Here is a 27,338-nt window from a genome sequence, read left to right as displayed (position 1 = left end):
GCAAGTTAGTAATGGTAGTAAATCAAATTTCAACGTTTCTAACTTTGGCCTGAGTGGATCAAACTGGGTCACATTTCAAATCTGCAGTAATAGCACACTTTTAAAATCCATATTACTATCAACATTACAAGGAGTACTTGAGTTATGCAAAGCACTTTTACATGTTGTAATGAATGAATAATGAATGTTTTGATACCATTTATAAGCAAAAATATACTTTAAGCCATGCATGTCTTTACAAAATATATATTTATGACATCATAAAGCAAAATGAGTAGGTAGTTCCTAAAATTGAATTTCAGATGGAGTAAAGTCCTTAAAATTGAATTTGAAATACAGGCAAAGAAGTATCCAATTTCATAGTACTGTAAATGTTTTAATTTTTGTGCCACACAAATGTTCCCACTTCCCACTCTCTTCCAAAGAAGATTTACACAGCACTGCAGAATACAACATGTGCTGTACATGCCACTTCGGTGAAATTTGGCCTTTTTCAGCAAAACCATGGCATATCTTTTATACACACATGCACAAGGAATGGGTTATTATGTTCTCGCATGTGCAAATAACCAATTTCACAAATGGATTTGTGCATCTATCATGGAACTACCCTTTTCTTATGCTACAATAGCCTTCCAAAATTTATGTCCTAGAAGGTTGCAGTCTACATACATCAGTTAACATCAAAAGAGAAGCTAGATTGATCTCTGTGTCAAAAAATGACTGGTTCTCATTTTTCATTTCAAATTTCATAACCCTATTTTGTCTTACTTTTGAGGGCTCTTAATTTTAAAACACTTGGAATGAGTACATGAGACCCCCAATTACTCATAAATACCTTCCAAAGCCTAAGAGCCCCCGTGCTATTGCTGCTGTAAAGCTAGACTTCTCCGTAGTCCACTTGCCAATTGTGCACTACTCTGGCTATTACATTTAAGCTTAAAACTCTGATTTAATTAATGAGTGCACAATTGATAGATTTTCACAACTGATCTTTTCAGTCACTGTACGCCCTCTGTTTGTTAGCTTCCCAAGTGGACTACTGACTTTGCCTTGAGAGTTAGGCCAATTTCTGGCCTAACTAAAATTGGTGATGATGTAATGCATCTTTAAGAATGAATCTGGCTTGTGATTGGTCGCCCAGATCTCGTTATTGTTTAAATCCTCCCGACGCCAGCATTGGTACCATTATAACTATACATGGTACACAACTATCTAGGGAATGCGGCGCTTTTGTGCTGGTGGATGAACGATGCATCTAGCGCGATTGTACCACCATGCTTAGTCTTGTGGTTAGATTTTATTGATAAACAAGTATGATTGACAGTGTGTGAGTCCCGGGTAAAGTTCTGCTTAAAAGTGAAAGTCCATAGTCGGTTTTTCGGATAATAAACTGGCAGATTCTAAAATTAGAATTGTTCAGTATTGAAGTGTCATTATAATTATGCCATTATGATATGTTGCATTCAATAATATAAGCCTACGTAGGGCCTATACTTTATTTTTACTGTCACAAATATAATTATATAGCCTAAACTTTTTCATAACCATTTTATACTAGTATTTTGATGTACTAAATATCAGTATAATTTCGAGTTCAACTGAATGCGTTCATCATGATTAATAACATTTTTATTTATCAAAAATCGACTATGGCATAGTCTACTGTAAAGCCCTCCTTCATGTACATGTTCAATGGGAACTTGCATGCATCAGGAACCAGTTTTAGGGTGTGGTTCATTAGGCTTCTTAAACTCTCTTCTAAAGCTTGCCTGCATTGGCATATTTTGACTGATTTAGTTCAGTATGTTCAGTGGCATCATACATATAAGGCAAAAGTTTTGGAGGAACCTTAGAGTATTCAAACAGACCTGCTCCAAAATAACTTCACCAGGTAAATTGAAAATTGCAATTTTACCTTATTGTTGCATACAGTCAAGTTGTATTTTGGTGTTTAAAATGGACCAAAAAGAAGATATACACTGAAATATTGATCAATATCTTTCTGCCTGGTATTAGTACCTTGCCAGCATGGTAAATGCCACAAGGGGCACTCCCCCATACCTAATGCCCCTGCTTACACAAAATTAAAAACATGCAGAGCTGTTTCTTTGCTCCCAATCTCCCAATTCCAGAAAAATACAGTACTATTTTTTTTATTTTAAAAAGAAACATTATCCTGTTTTGCCAAATGAAATAAGTCTCTGTTTATGCAGCAAGTGAAATCAGTGAAATTAAATGAAACTGTTTTAGATTTTGACAGCATGAAATATTAGCCATCTGAAAATTACCTCTTTTACAGAAATAAATACTTGTTATGCAATATGAGAGTTGTCATATCAAGAAAGTCCAATTATGGCGGGGTTATGATGGGATTTCCGATATATATTAGTCTTATTATGTGTAAGATTATTAGATCTAAAAACCAAAATTGATTTGTTCTATAAATCAATCACCTTGTTTGTTTATAACAGAATTTGAAACTGTACCATATTTAAAGGTCCGTAACCCGATCGCCAGCATCATCACCCTCCCTCCGATTTTGTCATTGTTGATGAGGTTTTGATATCATATAATGGATTATATTTTTCTCATTTACCATCCTGCAATTCGACACTTCAAATTGATGTATTTCTGAAGAAATCTTAAAAAATACGACACACAGTGTTGTTTCGGGATGCAATTCATGTGTACCAACGTATTGGCTTGCTAATTATTCACATTTACGCTGAAAATGTTCCTGTTTTCTCACATAGATGCATAAAGTGGATGATATTTGACATTGTATGTAAGTTTGAAAACAATCCATATCCTTAACTGACAGGGTTACCCCCACCCCCAGCCGTTTTAAGCTGACACATTTTATTCACTTAATTTTTTTGCTTTTTAAGCAGGTTAATAAAAATACTTCTTTTCGTCTAAATGATCCAATTTATGAACAATCTTTCGCAGTAAGGAAGCTTACATAGAGACAGAATGCTCCTTAAAAGTGTAGTTTCTGGATCAAAGAAGACCAGGTTCTAAATCAGAAGCTTGAAACCACATTCACATTGAATCAGTCACCTACACTTTGTGGACTAAGGGCGTGATCACATCAGGCACTTTTGATGTAGGGACGTGGAGTCGACCCTACATCGAAACCACTTCCCAGTGTAGTATGAACACAAAGTAAGTGGATTCGACCTACATCAACAATGTGGATCAAACTACCTGGTTGAGGTAGTTTCACCCTAGGAGGTGGGTTAAATTTCGTAATGTGAACACGATAATGTGGAGTCGATCCACATATACCGGAAGTGGCTGTGGTCGATGCGGGCTGAAATGGTGAACGCCAATGGAACAAAACGAACTGAAGACGCCACCAATCAATCGATATTGGGGTCCAGCATTCGAGTCATCCGCACCCAAACGCAATTACCGCGCCGGCGCAAGCGCCTCAACTTTATGCCACGCTAGGCGTCCCCGCGAATTGCCAGCTCGCAGTACGCGTGTAGTTCTTCACGGTGTAAAAAGTAAACAAAATTGTGAAGCAAAATAAAGATTGAATTTTAAATAGCATCGCTGTTTTTCCGTATCTTTTGTATTTTATGGCATCAAAACAAACTGGAACAAAGGTAACTAGTATACAGTTCCCGCTTAAACAATTATTTTATGGAAGCTAAAGTGAAATATGACAAAACAGAGGAGAAAGTACGCAGTATTTGGTATTTTTACACCGTGGACACGTGAGAAACGCACGTCTTGTTTGTTTACATCTCAGACCCCAATATCGATAGGTGACATCATCAGAAAAAGGTCTATAAATCGCTTCTGAGGTGATGGCTTTACGAAATTTGGTATCTATGGTAGGCTACTACATGTGAGTCGTTCTACATGTAACATCCGGGTATGTGGATTCGCTCCACTTACGTCATAACCCGCTTGCGATGTAGATTAGCTTGCTAGTGTGAACGCGAACTCAATGTGGATTCGATGTGGATCGACACCACTTCACTACCTAGGTACGAACCCACATTGTGTAATGTGAACACGCCCTTAGATCAGGTTGAAGATCTTGGACAGAGACCATGGGTGGTTTAAAATGAGGTGTCACTGAGGCATTACAAATCAAAGATAACCAGCCATCTCTCAACAAGATGAAGGCAGGTACACACTTCCATGAGTCTATGAGACTGTGATCAAGTCTAAGGTCAAAGGTCATGACCTGATGATACACAAGAGCCTCACTCTCCCTGATGAAGATGTAGAGCCATCTGAAAAGGTAGGTATAATTTCTGGTGTTTACAGTCAAGTTAGCTTAATCGATAAGGTGTTTGACTATGGTGCGAGAGGTTGCGGTTTCAAACCCTGGCGGTGGTTTAGTACACTCTCATGGAAAAATTAAGCTAGCTTGAAATTCCCTGGACAAGGAACTTACTGCTAATTGTCTCGTTGTAATGTATACGAAACTTGGGGAACTGATCTTGGTTGCCAAGGTCATTTGTGGAATGTCTAGGGTTTGCGCTCTTGAAGCTGCAAAGACCCTGTGTTGCTGTTAAATGGTTTATGGAATGATGTGGGCCGTAGTGATCAGCAACAACCTGTAAAGTGTGCTGAAGCTTGTGGATCAATGTATGTCTAGGCATTGTGCCTTTTTTTAAATTCTTTTATTACAAAATTACACATAGTGCTCATTTTTAAAGAGATAATTGCAACTCATAATTTGTAATTGTGACATGATCTGATCCTCAGACCAAAGTAGGAAATGTTGAAAATGTTATACACTTTTTTGAATGTATTTTTGAATGTATTTTTCTAATTATATTTTGCTCTTTATTTTCAATTCAATTTCATTATTGCCATCTTTGGTCTGATTGGATCAGATCCTGCCAAAATTACATTGTTTTTTGTAAACACAAGGATCTTGTTTTGATGATATTTGTCTTAAAGTTTGTATCTTTATATTATGTATAGTGGTCAATCATGTGAGGAGTTGGTCACACTTGGTGGTCTTGGTATGGCAGCACCATGGGTCACGTGCGCATTTATAAATATGTATTAATAAATAAGTCAAAGCTATCTGTATGCCAACCAAACAAGCAGTTAATGCAGCAATATTCATGATTCAGGTGACCTGAATCTTACATCCTTTTTTGTACCAACAGTGCTAACAGCAGCAAAGCTTGCATATTATGAGTGGCCATATGAAGTGCATATCAATAGTTTTGATATCTTTATCCTCAAGATAGATTTCCTGAAACAAGATATCCACTCTCAAAAGAAGATAATTCCTTGAAAAACAAATCATTGCTTACCTTATAATATCATTGATAGGAATATTCAGCAACCTCCCATCTAATGTTGGCACGGCAACGCTGCATCCCGTCAATGCCTTCCCAAGGAGCACTTTAGCAGTAAACACCAAATTGTTTTCCTCGCTTTGAAACCTTGGGTGCATTTTATCTCTGACGATGAAGACGATATCTGCCGGGATGTTGTTGGGTCCTTGGTCACCCTCCTTTGGGAATGTGATACGGGTTCCTTCCCTCCATCCTTTCTTGACTGTGATGGTAAGGATCTTGTCACGGATACTGGAGGTGTGACCGTCTTCATTCATTACCTGTGATGTGAGATGAGTCAAGTTATTAGTCAAGCATGTATACAAGTTACACAGTTGGTTCAAAAATGTGGGGCAGCCATCGCAAATGTAGGGAGGCCAAAATGGATTTATATATATTCAAATTGAAATAAAGATATAAAGAAAAAGGGAAGTAGGGAATAGTAATTTTGGGAACACACTTTTCAATGTTCAGAATTGCCCTAACAGTTTCCAATTTTACGGAGTCCACATTTTGGAAATTCGGTACAACACCCTTGACTCCCTAAAAATATCTTGGATACGGGTCTGTTTAAACTGTTTTTGCAGGCTTGCAGCTACTTATTATTGAAACATTTTAACACTTAAACTAATACTTTTGTTAGCCAAATCCAAGGAAATACTACCCACGAATCTGAGCTTTCGCCGTCTTGGCTGATGGCTTGATCGCAGATGTACTGGTCCACTGCTTTTCCCGCGAGAGTTGGTTGCTAACGATGCGGGAAAAGCAGCGGACCAGATCAAGCCATCAGCCAAGATGGCGAAAGCTCAGATTTGTGAGTAGTATTTCCTTGGATTCGGCTAACAAAAGTATTAGTTTATGATCTCAACAATCCTACCAAATGAATCTCTTTACTGATTTCATACACTTATAATCCGATATTGAAATGATTCTAACCTTTTGCAAAAATGTTTTTTGTTTGTTGGGATAGAGTTAAATCAATGAGCACTCTACTAAATTTGTCATGAACTACCATGCCAAAAGAAATCTGAGGGATTGAGTGAGTGTCATCCTCATCACAGGGCTGAACTTATATCCACCAAAATAAATATTTAGCTTCTTTAACATAACAGGAAAATGTAAATCCTTTTCATCAATGTATTTGGAATAATAAGCACAACTGTATTAATTAAATCATCGCTTTTGATATTTGGTGTCAGAGGGGGATTTTGCGCAAGTCTTTTATGTAGTGAAGAAGTTTGGTTGATACAATTCCACTTTCTTGGAAACAAATTTTAAAGCAGGGTTTTAGAAGACAAATGTGTAATCCAAAAGGCTTTACATTAATGAATGATGGTAATGAAACTCCTGTGTAGGCCATGACATCTAGAATTATTTACCGTATTTTGATTCAAAGGATTCAGTCAGAAGGGGATTTTGTGCAAATCTTTTATCCAGTGCATACGTTTGTTGATGCAATTCCACTTTCTTGTAAACAAATTTTAAAGCAGGGTTCAGAGGATTCAGAAACCTTTGACATCTCAGAAAAGATTATATGGATGAATTAAATGTCAATGATAATGAGTGGAGGGATATAGGCTATATCTCATGCCTTTTAAGTCATCATACGATGTGAGAACAAGAATATTTCAGTGTTCTATAAACTTAATTTAAACTGTTTGATGACAAATAGTAGATTGTATAAGATGAATATTGTTGACAGTGAAACCTGTACACATTGTAAATATTTTCCTGAGACATATGTGACCCGGCAGCACAAATGAGCCGTAAATTCCCTAAATTGTATTCTGAGTTACGGTGTAAAATGTGTATGGAGGTCATATTCATCGGTAACTTGCTGGCCCGACATCGCTCATTTCGATAGTCAAAAACTAATCAATAATCCTATTGTTGAAGTGGATAATAAGCTTCTACCTTAGATGGCTATAGAACTTTTAATATATAGCTCTGGTCTTTGTTTGCTTATATTGCTAAATCCTATTCAAGTGGTGGGTTACCAGGCATTGTATTTTGTACAGGTATGCATAACCAACAATTAACAATGAGAGAACTTTCTTAAACCTTGTTGACTTGGGGATGATTTGAAATGACCGCCAATTATGACTGTTTGATATTTATTGCCAACAATGTGGAAAAAGAGACACATGTAAAAACGTAAAAGCTATAATTTTTTTGAAGGAGCAAAGTTTAACAAACCATAACCCCGCTTCTGGATATCGTTTGAAGTCAAATGATATACCATTTTTAAGTTTATTATGTTAATTTTTTAAACACGAAATAAAACAAAATTGACCGGGGGAGGAATTTACGGCTCATTCGCCGTGGACAGTCACATATATAGGACATCTATTTTGGGATTGTAATAATGCTGTGAGAATGTGGGATGAATTCAAAATATGGTATGAAGTAAATTTTCAATAAAATGTTGAAAATTTAAATTATAGCAAAATTCTTTTTGGTTTTGGTCTTAAAGAATCTGATAGGTTGATTAATCTATGTCTTATAATTTTATAACAGCAGATTCAGGAATCAATTTTCTTCTATAATTTCTTTTAAACACTTGATAAATTTCATTTAAAATTTCATTATAATTTAGAGAAACAGATTGCTAGGAGACAAAAATGGAAAAGAAAAGGGGTAAATAAATAAATGTTTACCAAAATTGAAAAATGACCAACTGAACATAAAATCATACCGATTTTTGCATCAGATTTAGGAACCCTGGGTTTTCCACTTTCTTTTATGTATAAAAGAAAATATAACAATTACACAATTGGGCTCATCTACTTGAAATCCATACACCCCCTATTATAGACATTACTTTAATCTCCCACACAGGGTGTGTAGATTTCAAATGGAATCGCCCACTCAGTACCCAATTGAAATTCACACTCCCAGTGTGGAAGATTAAGGCCATGTCTTGGGCCATGTCTTGGGGTGTATGGATTTCAAGTGGAACAGCCCATTTTCAAGGCAAAGCAGTGGCACAGAAAGCAAATTGAAGTGTATAAAGAAGCCAAATTGTTTCATTTGGGCTTTCCAATAGACCCAATAGTGTATCAACAAACACAGCTGACATGGCCTAGTAATTGGTTTTGCTGTTTCTTATTAGATCACACGTTTGCCAGTTTACCAATGAAATTCAATTAAGAGAAAACCAAGTGAATCTTTCAGCCCACAAATCTTTTTAATATGACGTGGTGGTATTTCTGTTGCCTATTTTACTCCAAGCAATATAAATATCAACCTTTGTTGACACGATTAGACGTTTCCTTACTTTCTCCAGGGCAGACAGCAAATTTGTTAAACATGATTATGGGTGTGGCCTTCTGTACCATATACTACTTCTGTTTTCTTATATTACATCTTCTGAGAGGATTCAAATGCCATTTTCAACTTTTTGAGATAAGGTCATCAACCTGTGCTCTACAATACTGGCTTTAAATTGACACCCCTAATTTAACAAGGTAAAGGTAAGTTTGAAAATGCGACCGAAATGTTGATATTCTAGTTAATGTTGAAATCTGAGACGATAATAATTAGGTAAATTATCGTCTCAGGTTGAAATACAGCACACAGACATTTTTAGAACAGAAACTTAAAATACAAGAACAATTATTGGGGCTTTAAAAATAAGTAAACTTATAATGGGTAGTATTAATTTTCATGTTTAATTTGATTTCATGTTCCAAGTAGCAGTTCTCTCAGATCGCGATGTCCAAACAGCGAGGTTGTAGCGCCGATACCGAGGCTCGCAATTCTTAGTCGAGACGACATCGAGGCCAAAGGCTGAGCCCACTCTAGAGATTGCCTGTGGATAGTGCAGAGGCTCTTTACTAGAGGTAGTAACAAAGTGTGCATAATATTATATTCCTTTTGTGCATACATATCATAGGTCAATGTAAGGAACCTTAAAAAATTGGCAAAAGTGCAAAAAATAATTATGCTAAAATGTCCACTTTTACAGCAGCCAGTTCTGGTTCAAAACCCTCAATATCATTGAAAGAGTAATGCACTGTGAATTTGACTGGGGTGAACCTCTTGTATTTCAACTAGAACCACTGAACTTGAAAAGTGTGCTGAGGCTTGTGGATCAAAGTCTAGGAGTTGTGCCTGTGTGTAGTGCACTATAAATCACTGCACTTTTTTTGCTTGTACTCATTTTGATCATTTTTTATGCTAATTTATTCTGTAATTCAAAATCAAATCAATATGCTGTTAAAAAAAATGAAAACTTGTTGTTTGCAGTTGACATCCGCGCGGATAGAGTTATAATTACATTGCTTGTTTTCATACAGTTTAAGTAATTACTACAGCACCTTATTACATTTACTGGTATATACCTCTTGCTTTTAGTTTAATACAAAAGTATTTACATAAATTAGACATACCATTTTTGAAATTTTGCATTTTGGGATTATTTGGATACTCTAAACGAGATACTTGTTTTCCTTGTCTGATCATGAAAAAGACCTTTTTCTTGGTTTTTATTGTACTCGGGTGATACACATGGTGAAATACAAGCAATTCAATTCCCCGAATTTGATTAAAAACTGTCTGTCAACTAATTTTCCTATCAGGTGTTTTGTTCCTTCCATCCTTGTCCATCATCATGATGATAATATAGAATAGATTCATATCGTATAGTTTCTTATATCGCACTTGTGATGTGATCAAGCAAAATAAAGTGGATGTCGGGAATATCGATTTTGAGATGTAGCCAATAAAAGTATTCAACTTCCTTTGTACTGTATTATTCTGAGCAACACTAAAATGTGAAAAAAAATCTATGGAACCACAAGTCTAATTATGATGGGGTTTTAAGCAAAATAAAGCTCTGAATGGCTCATTTAATGAGATTGAAAACTGAATTTTGATTTTGATCGTCATCAGACACATTTTGCTTGAACACATCATATTTGTGACACAATCTGATCCACGGGGGCCAAAGGCGGCAAATTTGAAATTGAGATAAAAACAAATAGAGTAAAAAACAATACAATACATAAGAAAATAGAAAACACAAGACTTAGAAATTTAGAACTAAGTATGCTAGACCTTTGGTGTTTCCAGTATACGATAGCCTGATGTTTGTATAAGGTAATAATAATTGTAACTCAATTTTCAAAAATGCCTCCTTTGGCCTCCATTGACCAGACCATGTCACATTTGTACATCATCTTCACAGGTCTTAGTCCAGTTCTGACATGACATAATTTACATTTAAACACTTGAATACTAACCCAAACAGAAATAATTCATGTTCCAAAGGATGTCTACACAAATTTAAAGGCGGATGGTCCAATCATATAATTGAAAAGTTGCCCAAATTTTCTCTTTACCATTGGTTTCTATGGGGTAGGAAACTATCAGAAGTTGTGGGAGCCAATGTTGAAAAGTTGCCCAATTTTTTTCTTAAGCATTGGTTTCTAGTTTTTACTCTCCCCTACCGTGTAATAGAGGACAGGCAGGTCCAATATTTTGAGTAGCGGATGCCGGTATCTACTATGATAAAATATTGGAAGAGGATAGTAAAAACAAAAATTCCTATTGTTTATTCTCATTCTTAGTCAGTTAAATATTATTTTAATACTAGTAACTAAACACTGTATTATTTAGCAAAAATTAATTTACCATCATGAAAACTCCCCTTTTTCTGAAATGAACAAAACTTGTTTACTGTTTTAGTTGTGCGTACAGCAATCTCATACGCATATTATTATAGAACACGCTACATACTTGCGCTTCGACAAGCGTCTTCTGCGACGACGCAGATGCTGCCATCTACCATGTGATCGACGGCAGGCAGAAACCAATGAAATTCAATGCTAACAAAGCTAAGTCACAGCCACCGACTAAGAATACACATTGTTTGGCTCTTTATGTCAAATGGGATTGACTTCGCTTCACTGCGCTTTTTCCTGATCTGAAATACCAGCATAAAACTAAACATTTGGGGAGTAAGAGTCAAGGTCGTGCAACAAAAGTGGAAATAGCATATGATGAAATCAGACCATCCTCATCTAAAGATCAAACTAGTCAGAAAAATCATGACATTAGTGTGCATTCAAACAATTTGTACATAATCAAAATGGCCATTTGCCTCATTTCTCATTTAAAGTACTGAAATGGTCAGTGCCAATTATGCTCTAAGAACAGGTGTTTTGTCATGCATGAGATGCCTAATAATGCTGGCTTAAAGGGACATTAAGTGATTTTGAGTTTTCTAGAGACCCTTCATACATTAAAAGTTTAGAGTGAGGAGTTTCCATTCTTGCATGTCACATGGATCCTATTGCCAAGTGACAAACCTGTTGAATAACAATTTTAATATACTAGTACCTTTTGTAGGGGGTTGTAAGTATCAGGTATGAGAAGGCTTTTGTGAAAAATGCCTGAAAAAGTGTGTGAATTTGGCCTAAAAGGCCTAAAACAGGCTGAAAAAATTTATAAATTTGGACAACACAATTGTCTGAATTCAGGCAAAAGCCTGAAAATTCTTGTGCCTGAACTATTTAGGTTTTCAGTTTCAGTGTCAACTAGCACAAACACCATCACAGATCAACATACCTTTGAGTACTTCTAGTATGTGAAAACTGATGAAAACCTTGACAAAATTATCAGATCCTATATTAAATTTTTTACAACATACAGTATTTTGTCAAAATGAACATTTGGTAATTCATGTTAAAAAGTCATGCACTACATCATGAAGTTGAAATAAGGACATGCTACAAATTTCCATCAAGCAGCAAGCACCCCTACAAAATCTATGAATGTGCCTTTAAAGGTTATTCATGGAAATACAGGTGCCTGCTATTTAAAGACAAGATGACCCAGTATAAGCTGTTTAATTAAACTGCAATTTAATATGATAAAAACAGGTGATATTCTTGCAATTTTAAATTGAATAAAATTACAACCAATATTTGATAGGCCCAAATTTAAGTTAAAATATACGCGCCCATATAGTGTAGGTCCATGACAAAGTGGGCTATTCCATTTAAAATCCAAACTACCCCTGTGGAAGATTTTGGAAATATCTTCCGCAGGCGGAGTATGAATTTCAAATGGAATGAACACATTAGCAGCTCCATTTGAAACACGCCCTCCCTCAGTGCAAGATTCAGGTTGAATCTTTCTCAGAGGGTGTATGAAATTCAAATGGAGCTGCTAATGTGTTCATTCCATTTGAAATTCATACTCCCACTTTGGAACATATTTCCAAAATCTCCACAGGGGTAGTGTGGATTTTAAATGGAATACCCAATGTGAGATCATATATTTGATTCTAAGTTTTAAAAAAAATTTGCTAGAATCATAGCATCTGTTTTTATCATAATTTCAGTTCTAATTAAGCAGCTTACCCAGCAAACACAAAACGTTTTTCGACATCATTCGCAAAAGGTTATAAAAGGTTGTCAGAAAACGCTTAAATGTCGGGTTATATAAAGGGTACATTAATGGTATAAAACGTTTTCATAACATTAAATAACATTTGTTGTAATTTACTGCACATCAAACACAAATGTTTTACAGAAAACATTTAAATATCGGGTTATAAAGGGTATAAAAACGTTTTAATAACATTCCAAAAACATTTTTGAAAACTTGGTACAAATCATTCTAAACAGAATGTTATTTTGGGGTTGAATATAACTCGACATTTAAATGTTATTAAAACGTTTTGTAAAAAACATTTTAAGAACATTTCTGTGTTTCCTGGGTGCAAATATTTTAACATAATGTTATTTAAGTGTTGACAAAATATTTGGCCAAAATGTTTGCAAAAATAGTTTACAATGACATTTCAAAACATTTTAAAAATATTGTTGTAGTGTGTTTTCATACAAAACGCTTTTAAAACGATTTCATGACCTTTATATAACCCGACATTTTAATGTTATTAAAACGCTTTTACCTAAAACCAAAACCCGAAATATAACTTATTTAAAACGTTTTAAAAACGTTTTTGTGTTTGCTGGGTATATACAATGAGTTTGACTAAATTAAGTTTCATAATTATTTGTATCAGTCTCTGCATATTTGAGATATTTGTTGGTTTATTAAATGAGATGTTAGTACAAGAAGGTAATCTGTCTGCAATAGCTGCCCTATAGATATTTGATGAACATATCTACATTCTATATTGTGCAGAACTGAAAGTCTGACACCTGGCAGCTATTACAGATTGGTCTTCTTGCACATACCCGTCATTATGTTTAAAAGTGTCACACTATTGTGAACCATTTTGCCAAGTTCAAATTGTGTCTTAAGGGTGTGCTACACCCCTGGCCAATTTTTTGTATTTTTTGCATTTTTCTCAAAATTATAGTACATAGGTGTCAAATAAGATATGTATATTATAGGGGCAAGGACTACAACTACTGCACTAAAAATTCAGCAACTCAAAGCAAGTAGTTATTGATCAAATATTGATTTTCCCTCATTTTTTACTGTAACTCCACAACTGTTGTCTGTGCTGAAATAAAATTTCCAGTGCAGTAGTTGTAGTCCTTGCCCCTATACATATCTTACTTGCCACCAATGCACTATATTTTTTGAGAAAAATGCAAAAATAGGCACAAAATTGGGCAGGGGTGTAGTACCCCTTAAATTATAACTGAAATTATGATAAAAACAGATGCTATGATTCTAGCAATTTTTTAAAAACTTTGAATCAAATAATATGATCTCACAGTCTCACACCAAATAGAAATATGGTGTCCTTAATATTACTGCCTGTTTCAATTCATGGAAATAGGTTATACACTACATTAAATATTAAAATGAGCAGAAATGTGCATGATTTTAGCTTAAATTTGTATTGGTCATTATAGGTCAGATACCTTCCTAGCATCAGAAAAGCAGGTGTCAATTTCAATGTCAAGAAACATTTATTTCACAACTTCAAAAATACATCATATAATGACAAATGCTATAATTTGCAAACCAATTACATACAAAACAAAGTAGTGTATCTGATCACAAGCCCACTGATGACAGTCAAATTAATGTCTCAATTTGAGTGGTTAATGTGAATATATTAGTCTTATGTGATTTCAAAACCATGTGATTTTTATTGTTTGCTTTCATTTATCATATTTTCTTTCTTTTCTTCACACTAACAGCACAATAAACTGGGATATGAAGACTTAATTACTAATTTCGTGACAGGTAATAGTTCCAACACCTGCCACTTGAAGAGTATACCATTTACAAGGTGTTAATTATCTCCTACAAGCAATCATGGTAATCCTGAAGATGAAATCTCAATCCACTCATCATGCTCTAATGCGGCCCATACATGATCAATTTGATTGATCAATATTGGGGACCCTAGATGCAGGACTGGATACAAAATAATATTTCTCTTCACTATTATTGAAGAGATCTAATCTGGTTTGATTTTATTGACTGATAATAAAATCACTATTGATGTTCGTGTGTACAGTGCACAATGGTAGATTTTGTATCCATTCTTGTTCTAGGGTTTTTGATATTGATCAATCAAATTGATGGGCCACATTAGAATGATTTCACACAAAGGTGCACAAAACAGGTACCAAAATACACCTAAAAGCCATCCATCCACATGCCCACACTCACACTGTATAGAGAAGCTTTGAAAAGTAGCCCCTGGAGCCATCATTCTCAAAATTATAGAATATTTATTTCTAGTGGTAAACTCCCTCCCTCCACACCAAAAACATTTTCAACATCCAATTTCATAATTTTATTTTTTGCGACTATAACAAAAAAGATCAAGGAAAAAAGGTTACGATAATCCAGGATGGTTCATCTTATTCCAATATTATATTTTGCAACTTTTTTTCTAAATTGACCACATTTAATACAAATGAGATAAGTGAGAACTGAAACATATATCATAAAACCCAATTAAAATTCTTCCCTACAGCAGTTCTACATTTCACATCTTATTTGTTGTTATGCCTTCAGGAAGCTCAAAAATGCAACATCTTCAGAATTATGTTGTCATGTTGTCAGCTTTGAATAATTCTTCAATTTGTGTATAGGGTTCTAATTTCTAGACTCTATAATCCCTACAGGTTGAGCATGTTGAGTAAAGAGAGGGGCTTGAATGATGCAATTATCAAAAGAGGCTTCATTTAAGGTTAAAACTGGAGTGGTAAAAATTCTGGTCAAAAATAGGCTCTTGTCATTTCCAACCCATGCATGATTTTTTTTTTGATACACCATTCACCATTATTTTAAAGCCCATAGACTATGAAAATATAAATGTGATTATTGGCTTCCTTAACTCATTTCCTGTAAAAACAATGTATTACACTGTTAAAACACTGTTTAAAAGTTTAAATAACACTTATAAACAGGTGAACTGTACAGCCAGCTTTATAAAAATAATTAAACAACTTGATATTTTAAGCAGCTTGGTGTTAAGTTCACCTGTTATAATTGAAGACCAAATTAAAAAGACTAGTTTGCGTATGACGTCCTGTCAACTAGACCAAAAATGCTGTACTGCGCAGGTCAGCAACCAATAATGTAGCTTTGCTCCAAAGCCGACCTATTTTCCACCCAATAGAAGAAAAACTGAAATATCCCCTCTGACCACACACTAGTAAAGGTTCTGTGATGGGTGGAGTTTGAAAATATCACTCTCGCTCAAAATTATTACGTCACCTGGTCCCCTGTTGAGACATAATTGCTTCGGGATTTGGCAATAATAACATCAATTAAAATCAATTAAAATCTCATTATTGGCAGCAGTAAAATGTACAGCAAATAATCAAGAGCACTCCGCTGGCGCTGTCCGGTTAGTGGACTTTCGCGGTTAGTGGGTGGGGTCATCAGTGGTCTTTCCTGCAGTGTGGCCCTGTTGTGATGTTGGTGAGCACTGGCTCGCTTCGCTCAGCGTGTTTGCCTTCGCAAGGGATAGTGCAGTGGTCTGTTACTTCTGAGCACAGATGTGTTGGTGACTAAATGTAGTTTTGCCTTAGCATGCTTAGTACTGGTAGTGATATCATGTTTTACTATACATTTTCTTCACTTGCTTATTTTACTCGTGGATCACTGGATCTTCTTAAAGGGTACACCGAGGGCTCTGGCCAAGAGCTACCAATAATGTTGCGCCTCACAATGCAAACTAGTCTTTTTAATTCAGTCTTCTATTATAATCAGCACTGTTTAAACTTTTAAACAGCGTTTTAACAGTGTAATATTTAGAGAATAAAGGTATTGTTTTTAGCTCCTGGAGTGCATCTATCGTCTCATATAACACGGACGACATCATTATTTTAAGTAAAACAACGAGACAATACCTTTATTCTCATTCTTAAACACTTCAATTCAAGTAAAAATATCATACAAATTTTAATCAAATTAAACCTACATTTAGCAAGGAATTGCCTATAGGGCTTAAAATCGATCAGTCTCGTTGTTGCTGTGCGCCTCACGACTGGTCCAAATAGCGAGCACGCTGCTTTACGTGTTGACGCCTTTTGCCGCTGACCCGTGTCATATCGCGTGTCATATCACACGGGTAAAGCTGGGTAAGAACCAATAAGATTGCAGGAACGTTCTCAAGTGTTTAAGAATAATAAATACAATGCAGATTTTTTTTAGTTATATGGCTAAAACTGGAAAAATATGGCCCTGCCATCCTGCTCACTGCAAAATTAGAAAATACGTTTGAAACTGACACCAATTGGTATTGTCCCACATAATACCTGCAGATGTCAAGAGTCTTAGGATATTAGTGTTAAAACCAATTTGAGAAATACTGTATCAAATTTCCCCAATTACACACAGTACTGAATAGGGATTAACACAAGTCAACAAGCAATTATTGATAATAATCCTCCTTTTCTATTTACTCAATTTGTACTTTTAAGGGGGTACTACACCCCTGGCCAATTTTGTGCCTATTATAGTGCATTGGTGACAGGTAAGATATGTATATTATAGGGGCAAAGACTACAACTACTGCACTGAAAATTCAGCAACTCAAGGCAAGTAGTTATTGATTTATTGATCAAATATTGGTTTTCCCTCATTTTTGACTGTAACTCCAAAAATGTTGTCTGTGCTGAAATAAAATTTCCAGTGCAGTAGTTGAAGTCCTTGCCCCTATAATATACATATCTTACTTGTCATCAATGCTGTATAATTTTTGAGAAAAATGCAAAAATAGGCACAAAATTGGGCAGGGGTGTAGTACCCCCTTAAACAAGTCACCATGGTACCTCACAGAGGTTTGCATCTCCAAATTAAGGGCTCCGATAGCATTATTTTCATTTTTCACATGTTTTTTGTGCGACCTGAGAGCACATCAGACATATTTAATTGCATTTTGAATACAAGGAATGTCCTTCTGATATCAAATAATTTTGATTTTTTGATTAGTTCAAACGGAATATATGATATACTATATGTGAAATGGAAAATTGGCAAAAATCACAACACTGCAAAAACACAGGTGTTAAATGTGCAACACTGAGCTGGTGTTGAGCATTTGGTGTTACTTTTTTGTTAATGAATGGTGTTGAAGTAACACCAAAGAGTGTGATCTTCTCAGAACACCACCTGGCTGTTGAAATCAACACCCTCTGTGTTACTTTTAACACCAGCGTTTTTGCAGTGTAGGTGTTGCGACTAACAAATTATCAGTAAACGTCTAGTTCACTAAATCCACAACATCACAGGGCCTCTGAACACCTTCCACAGACCGTCACTGACCACTGTGGCCTCAAGTCACTCCATAAACCATTAACAATTCAGTTTAAGGGCGAACTACACCCATATACTGGTTTGATTGGTCTAAATAAATATTTTTCATTTATAGCTAGGCGATATATGCACGGATCATGTGAAATAAAAAAAATATGAAAAAAAGAAGAAAAAAAGTGCTTTTAAACAATTGTAGTAAGTCATTTTAGCCCTATATATATTTTGTTTACTGTATCCTAGTTACTCAGATGTGTGTTTCATAACATTAACAAACCATGATTTATTCTATTCAGCATGTTCAAGTAGGGTACATGAATAGAATACATTAAATCCTTTGTTATACTCTCTATAGAAAATCTAGTGGTGCATGCAAAATATATAAACACTTACACAATGGATGTATAGTCATTAGTCAATAATATTATAATGTGTTGTTAGGAGAAGAAAAGGCTATTAGGTCACCGTATGTCAGGTTATAGGTCAATTGGTTCAGGTCAAATTTAAGCATCAATTTTGAATACACATGTGAGAGTTTGTGATATCATAATGAGGAATAATTTTGATATTCTGTCTTTAACTGGATATATATCGAGAAGTGCAAGGTGGATATACTAATATACCTTGGGATGTAAATGGTGAGTACAATTTAGAATGCCTAGTTGAGACGGATTTCACAAATAAATATAAAATAGTTACCAAAATCACAAACGTTAAGCTTACGGAAAACTACCCAGTATGGTGGTATAGGTGACAAGAAATACAATTATTTTTCAACATTGCTGGAGTATGGTTGTGGTAACCTGTTACCTGTGGCTTAATTAAGTTTCAGTGAAATAATGTCGCAAGTTAAAAATACAAAATATAGCTCAACATTGAAAATAGAAGCATTTTAACCAGTTCCTTTTTTGATAGTTGTGGAGCACCAAGTTCATGAAGTCATAAAAGAAATCAGGAACCACTTATTCCCATTTTACATATCAACTTTATTTCCTAACGTGTTAGCAACACATATCCAAAATTTTAACGAAATCCGCTGATAGTAAGCTTTCCAAAATGAAGTGAATTTAAATCATCAGTGATGTACCACCTTTTGGCTTCTACTTTTAAAAGCATGTAAGCTACGTTGATACCGATGCCACCAATAAAACGAGAAGATTTGCCCTTCATTTTGCATACCACTTTGTCCAATTTTTTTTGTAATTTCTTCACAAAATGCAAAAAATGCAAAAAAAAAAAATCAATGGGTGTAGTACCCCCTTAATAAGTACAGACATACCACAATGAATAAAAAGGCCAAGTCTAAATCAGTACATCTGATTTATCATTCAAGATGGCTTTTCCAGGCGGCGGCGGGGCATGATGGTCGGAGAGAGCCGGCAAAACCGCTTGGCCGTATCGCATTTTCCATATACTCGGTTAGTTTTATTGGGTTCATTATCGAACCCCAATGGTTTTAGCTTGTATTTATATTATTTATTAACATAGGCCTATTTGTTTGTGATATTTCAAGCGTTTTAAAATTTCAAAATAGTCCCATTCAATTACACGGTTGACGATGAAAATTTACTGAATTTAGAGAATGCACGCGACCACCACCTGGCTTTTTCAGTGAACTGACCTTGTTTTGTTATCTAACATTGGAACCAAATATTACATATATATCCTTATTTTCTATCAATCTAACGTTGATCAAATTCAATGATGCAGCAAAAAAAGGAAACAATATTAAATTAGATTTTAACTCTCTTCACGCGGATGTCGACTGCAGACGACATGTTTAAAAAAAAATTCAAAAATTCAAAAATTTCAGAAATGTAAATTTTCATGACCATATTTGGAATCATCATGAAAAATGCATTAAAATGAGTACAAACAAGCCTAGTATTGGTTCAGTAGTTCTTAAGATAGCTCTTGATATTTTGAGAAAATATTTCAAAACTTGAACTTTTTCCGTTGAAGCACATGGCTAGCATGCAGAGCATTAATGTACAAAGAGTGGAGCGTGAGAAATGCTATATGAACTCGGCAAAATGGTTCAGAATTGTGTGACACTTTTAAAACATAATTTAATCAACCAACAAACATGTATCTAAAATATCTCAAAACTGCAGAAACTGAGACAAAAAATTATGAAACATTATACATTATGATTATAGAATTTGCTCAGACTATGAAATGTAGCTTTTCTGCGGAGATTCAGTTGTAAAATAAAGGTTTAAGAAATATGAGCACTAGAAAATGACCCATAATATTAAGAGTGACAGAATGTGTACATCCTATCTGTTAGAGCTGCCGGTTATAAGGTACAATCAACTTATATTACTGTATAGCGCAAAATTTTTGCAGTGGTTTAATTTTTGCACTTTTCGCCTTCAAACATGCAGCCGCGAATTTTTAACCCTGTGAAAACATTTATTACACACATAGCACTTAATGTGAAGTGTCCAGATTCCAGAATTGATCAAATCACAAAAAATTAACCTAGTGAAAATATTACACTATACAGAAGTATCGAGTGTGAACAGGGCACAAGGAAGCTGGCGAAGACAGTAGCATAACTCAAATTTTGTCAGTCCCAAAATTACCTCTCAATCATTTTTCTGTTTTACTGCAAATCAGAATTATTTTTCCATTTTCTAATCATCTGTTAAAGCCAAATTTATTGCAACAAATATTCATGTTAGCAACACAGGTTGTTAAATTTTGTCCAAATTATCAAAATAAATGACAAAATACATATTTAGACAAATTCATTTTTTGAATTAGAAAATGGAAAAACATCACAAAGAAAAGTTTTACAAAGCAAATACAATTATGTCTCTAACTCTCTCTCTCTCTCTCCTTGAATTTGTTTAATCCCTTTATACACTTTAACAGTGGACTGTTGATTAAAGGAAAACGTCAACTGCAAAACTGTCAAAAAGTTGACACTAATTGGAAAGTATTCCTTCATTCATATTCATATTTATTATATAAATATTTTGCAACAATTTTCAATTTCATCAAATCCATTTATAATGACTTTAAAGTTGGATGACGCAGGGCATGCAAGCATGCACAACCCTTACCTTCAATACAAAGATTTATGATGGTTTCATTTCATACTTTCTGTTGCTTGCCGTTGAGTGGTGTGACGCTTTATCATGCCGCTTGCACTTTTCTGCAAGCAGAGCAGGATGCTGTTAAGCGGCAGTGGCATGACACTGAAAGCTAATGTTGCTGCTCATCACCGCTCTGTTCTCATTGGCCAACTTGCATCCTTTACTCATATGTCAGATTGACACCCCGGGGAGGGGGGCACTCGAATACGAAAGTGACGTACCTGTGCCTACCTGGGAACCAAAGGAGAACAGTGCCAGTGCATTGATTTGTCACTACCGGTGGCTATTTTTGCCAAAAAAAAAGGGGGTCATTCAGTGGTAAAATGCTAAAAATTGGGCGTCATTGACTGTGAAAATTTGCAATAAATTAGCAATTTTGCATTGGCTACAAAAATGTAAAGTTTGTTCAAAATGTGTGTGAAGCACGAAAAAATGTGCAGATTTGGTATAAAGCTGATGAAAAAAGGGGTACTGGGTGGCATATTTGAAAAAAAAGGGGTCATTGGGTGTCAGTGGTGTGCGCACATTGAAAGTAGGGGTGGGGCAGGTTGTTCAGTTCCCCCGAATGGAGTCTGATTTAGGTGTGTAAGGTGCGGTTTTAGCGTTTTCCCCCGAACGACCAACAAAAGTGGGGGAGCATGTGCCCCCTTGCCCCCCCTTTGCAGACGCCACTGTTGGGTGTAAGCTGATGAAAAGGGGGGTCATTGGGTGGCAGACTTGCCTAAAAAAGGATGATGCGCTTACCCCCCCAGTGACACCACTCACCTAGTTGACTTGAATTCAACTCCCATTAGTGATCAAAGATTCAAGTAAAAAGGGTCTTTTTTCATGATCAGGCACTGTACTTGCGTATCGTGAATAGGGTATCTAAAACAAGGAAATTTGAGAAAAAGGGTATACCTTGTACAATAAATCAGTGTTCATACATACTCACGATATTACGACGTTTCTGATTGGATTTGCGCTCTTTTTGCTGGTCATAAATACCGCTTATGACCAGTACGATAAACATAAACAAGCTGCGCCACGCAGCGTTGGAACCCAATTAACACGATCCACGATTTGCTAGTGTTGCGATATCGCCAAGATGTCACCGCGCCCATCTCACGCGGGCGCAAAAGATGACGAGTATCACGCGTTGACTCCCGGCCGTTGACCTCATGAGCCGAGCTGCTCCTGCAAGTAGGCCTACTCATTTTCTTCCAATTTATGAAGGAAAACGGTGTGGAAATGTTATTTAAACTTGTAAACCCTTATTATTTTCATCTATATTGAATTGCTAAGAATGTTGGGTATGTATGAACGGGGTTCATTCATAGGATTTCGGGCATGATCGCTGATTATGCCCTCGGCTTAGGCTTCGGGCATAAACAGCGATCATGCCCTCAATTCTATGAATGAACCCCTAATTTAGGGTCCTTTGAGACAAATGTTGTATGTAATAAAGGTTAAAAATTATGAACTTTTGAATTTGTATTTTCCCAGTTATCATGAAGGGTTTTAGAGTCAAAATATGACTGATTTACTTGCTTCTAATCATGGCGGCAAAAATAATGTCAATACTAAATTTAGGGTATGAAATGGCACTTGTCATGTATACTTGTTTAGGGGTGCATTTTCAGACCTCGTAAATACTTGTTTAGGGTGCTATTTGAACCCCCCCCCCCGGGCCACTGGTCACCGCTGCCATTTCTGATGCGACTGCGCAATCATCATCAGAGCAAAATCGTCATCAGAGTGGGAAAGCGGCAGGAAAGTATGAAACAAGCATTAGTATCACTTACAACCCAGGCCCATCACTGACTCACTCTATCTTACAATCTTAGTTTAAACGCCCACATCTGAACATGACTATATTAGCTTAAGCCTCCGGCTAAAAGATATTATCAAAATATATTTGATACTATATTGTTTAAAAGCATGACCCAAAAATTGAGCACTAAAATAGCAACCATAACATAGCCATGATAACAGAAGTTGAAAAGTAAATGCAATAAGTTGTGCATAAAAATAGCAAATATGGGTATAGAATTAATTTGACCCATAAAACTGACAATGTTTATATCATTTAATTTCACCTATGGCTACAAACCAGAAAAGATATCTTACCCTTCCCAGAATCCTTTGCAACATGATGCATCACCTCATTACATCAAATGCAACGCCTATATTACTTTGTACAGGTTCCGTTTGTTTTCATGTTGAGAATAGATTGGCTAAACATGGGTCGATAGTCAAGAAATAGACACATTTTGCAAGATCTGGATGTGCTCTGTTCATTAAGGTACATTTCATTACAATCGATCCATGTTGCACCCCCCGGGTTGCACCAGATAGCAAATCAGTACAGACAATTGAAATGGAAGAAATGCATTATGGGAAGGGTAAGAGATCTTCTCTTGCTACAACCATTATTAATTTATACAAGCGCTGGAAGCAAAGCCCAAAATTATGTGGAAATACATGGCAAAACAAAAGACTACACAAATTAACGACATTGTGTATTTTATTATTTTTAAATGTGTCAAATGGGTGAACAAAAACATAGTAATTGCTTTGAAACCATTATTTGAACCAGTTTTTACAAATGAAAATAAACACCCATTAATTTCACCTATGTCTAAAGTATGCTATTATTTAACATGCCGTGAGCATTGCCAAATTAAAAGATACATGACATTGTATATTTTATAAAAAAATATGTCAAATTGTTCAAAAAATTGTAGCCGATTTGAAACCAATCAATTATTATTCTCCTGTTAAATGCCAACAATGTTCTTATTTTTCATATTTTTTTACAATTTGTTTCAACACCAGTATCTGCTCATAGTTGAAGCAAAGACCATCATGTCTTTTGTTGAACATTTTGGAAGTTGAAAATGCTTTTCAACTGGTACACTATCTGGCTTAAAGTTGAATGGGAGGATATCATTACACTTACATTTCCTTTCTTATTTACACAAAAACCTACAATTTAAACACAACTTCTGCTCAATGTACAATTCTGATTGGACGGTTGAATTAGGTCATGATTGTCTATTTAAATAATTGAGTTAAAGCAAAATGCCTTTGGAAAGTGATCCTGCTTGCTTTCACAAACATCAAACATAAAGTCTTTGACTTTTCAAACAAGAAATGCAAGTAACAGTAAACTTTGGGAAAATCTCATCTGATCTGATATTGTCAATAAAACATGAACCTGGGTGGAGTGGCCTGCTTTCACTGCAAGGTACTTCCAGCACTATGGACCACAATAGCCTCATCCCAATGGCATACTCCAATAACCTCAATTAAACAGTGATAGTGCAAAATTTGAACTTAAGTTACAGAGTATGAGTTTTTGTACCCAAATTTTCAAAGGTCATTTAATGAATGTATAAATGTATTGGAGTTGAAGAACTGTGCCCTGATAGATGAGCATGTTGTGGATCCTAGTGGTACTACCAGCTTTCCAAACACAAACTGTTGCCTACAGTCTAATGTTTAAAGTAATATCCATGTACATTTTAAACATCTCATTTTGCACCCTTACCTATGGAAGTAACTAAGGGCCATGCGGTTCTTTTTGTAACTCAGGAAGTCAAGATCCTGTGATCATGAATCCCGACTTCTTCAGTTCTTGAGATCCTGAGTTGTCTTAACTATTTCTTTATTTCTATATCTTTATTATTTCTATATTTCAAACTGGCTAAGTCAAGAACACAAGAAGTCAGGACTTGTGATCACAAGACTTTGACTTCCTGAGTTACAAAAAGAACCGCATGGCCCTTAGTTACTTCTGTACTTACCCTTATGTCCTTATTATGTTCCAAAGTTTGTGTTGTTAAATTTATCTTATCACAAATGTGACAAATCTACAAGCTATCATGACCAGTGCATGTTCATTTATTTCCTGTTTTTTATTAGTAATAGTAAAATAGTCAATTTACAAGTGTATGTTTTCATTAATTCATCAACACATAGCTACAATAAATGTGAGCAATGCACTACTTCATCAATGCACAGATCTACAGTAGACGTAAGCAATGCACCACTAGGCCTAAAAATACAAGTAGCTAGACTGTTGAATGAGCATAAATTAGATATAAGTGTACACTACGCCAATGAAAATTTATGAAAAGGTATACTCATCAGTGGCGTACCATGGCCGCCTTCAACCCCGGGGCTGAAGAAGAAACAATTTTGCCGCCTCTTCCTTAACAGCCCTAAAAAGGTTGACCCAATATTTTTCACGGTCGTTTGAAAAAGTGAAGAGCAAAAAAAATGGATTTTAGGCGCTAGCGTCCCAACAGCAACCTTTTTTCAAATGTTTTTATTCTTTTTCAATTGTTGGCGCCCTTTTTTCTTTCCTAATTCGTTTTGCCGCCCCTTCGTTTTTGCCGCCCCTGTTTTTGCAGCCCCTTCATTTTTGCCGCCCCCTACTTTGGCCCCCAAAGCCACCCCCCCAAATATGCGCATGCTCATTCCGAAAATGGTAAAAATCATTAAAATCTGTTTTTTTGCATAGGTTTGCTAACATAGCATGCTAGTGGTTAAGCCCAAAGTAGTTAATCAAAGACAAAATAGGACATTTTACATGTAGAGAAATGAGCTATATGAATTTGAACGGGGCTTCAATCAACTGCTGTCAATACTGCTGTTTCCTTGTTTTTGGGCCAAATATTTACATCAAAAATATGCAATGATAATTCTAATGACTTATCCTTTTCTTTTAAACAATTTATACACAATTCTTTTGATGGGATATGGACCATTAATTGCACCTGTTTTATGTGTGCACAGTATCTTTTTCTCAGATACAGAAAAGAATGATTTTATTGTTTCTGAACTTGTTTGTAGGTTATCAAAATAATGAGCTATTCCAGTTAAAATTCACATTCCCCTAAGGAAGATTTTGGAAACACATTCCAAAAGTAGAGTATGAATTTCAAATGGAATGAACACATTAAGGTTATTAACAATTTTAAACTTGTGATTTGGTAGTTCACAGCATCTTACGAAGGGTAGTGAGCTTTGGCAAAAACTGCATTGCTCAATTCATAGCGAGCGTGTAGAAGAATTAAAATATTACAGATATACTTTGATAGGTGCTGCGGTTCTTGAGTTACATTGTAAAGAGGGCTGAAACAACAACACTTTTGTAAAACGTACATAACTTAATATTAACAGCAATAAATTAAGCAAGTTTGCAAAGTATACGATTTGTAAAATGAACATTTGCAAACCATCAAGGTGTTATTTTTCAATAATATATTGATCTTGATAATGAAAATCGATTTTTAGGTTGCTTCGACCAACAATACCTCGTCTACCCTTAAGCAGCTCCAGTGGAACTTCATGCACCATTTGAGAAAGATTCAACCTGAATCTTCCACAGAAGGAAGGTGAATGTCAAATAAGATACGCTAATTCATTTGAAATTCATACTCACACTGTGGAAAAATATTTCCAAAATCTTCCACAGAGGGAGTGTGGAATTGAATTAGAATAGCCTAATTAAGCATTCTACTGGAATGCTAACCAAGTTTGTAGAGAATTCTTGAATTGATAAATAATTCAAAGGGATGATCAACAATGTATCATGTTCCTTCTATTCTAATCTGCAGCTGTTTCAACTGTTTACACTCATATCAATGATGTTTGCTCTTTAAATGGTGAGTACAGGCAGAAGTAACCTCCTTTTTCCTTTAATTTTCTGGTATGTTTAAAAATAAAATTTAGACAGATGCCACTGACTGCAGATAACATTCAGTTTCCCGCTGACAAACAGCCTACTTTTCATCTGTGACATGATCAAATATTGGCACTTTTGAAAATTGAGTTATCACTTCATTATCATTACTCATTAGGGTCTAATTTTTCCTTAGGCTGTCCAAAATGCCCTACATAGTAGGACTACAACTGATCAGTTCGACTCTCACTTCCACGTCTGTTTTTTTCAAGTGATGGCGCTATTAACCCTAACCCAACTAGGACTCACTAAAGCTCACTATTAAAACCACTCTGCGTGCATGCATTCCACAGGACTTGATGACGCAATCAGACCAAGTCATATATACCCAGGGAATTGTTGGCGGGCCAACGCCACCTGTGTAGCTACATGCTGGGGATCTTCTGCGTGGCATGCGAGGGGTCCGAGGTTCGAGTCCCGGGGGTGCCAAGTGACTTTCTTCTTCATCTTCTCTCCTTTTTCGTTCCTTCTTTCCCT

The 27,338-nt window shown here is 35.6% G+C and overlaps 1 protein-coding gene across 1 annotated transcript in view; it reads right to left on the bottom strand.

The window, feature by feature from the left end:
- The window catches only part of LOC140140860 (dnaJ homolog subfamily B member 13-like), a 49,532-nt gene that overhangs the window by 5,399 nt on the left and 16,795 nt on the right, over positions 1 to 27,338 (bottom strand). The window contains exon 5 of the mRNA XM_072162605.1: positions 5,295 to 5,599. Coding sequence (XP_072018706.1) covers positions 5,295 to 5,599 — 305 coding nt within the window. The remainder of the gene's footprint in view (positions 1 to 5,294; positions 5,600 to 27,338) is intronic.

Source organism: Amphiura filiformis, chromosome 19, assembly GCF_039555335.1.
Source record: "Amphiura filiformis chromosome 19, Afil_fr2py, whole genome shotgun sequence".
In the NCBI taxonomy this organism is placed as follows: Eukaryota; Metazoa; Echinodermata; class Ophiuroidea; order Amphilepidida; family Amphiuridae; genus Amphiura; species Amphiura filiformis.
Note: the sequence above shows the minus strand (reverse complement) of the source record. Positions and strands in the feature narration are given on the sequence as shown.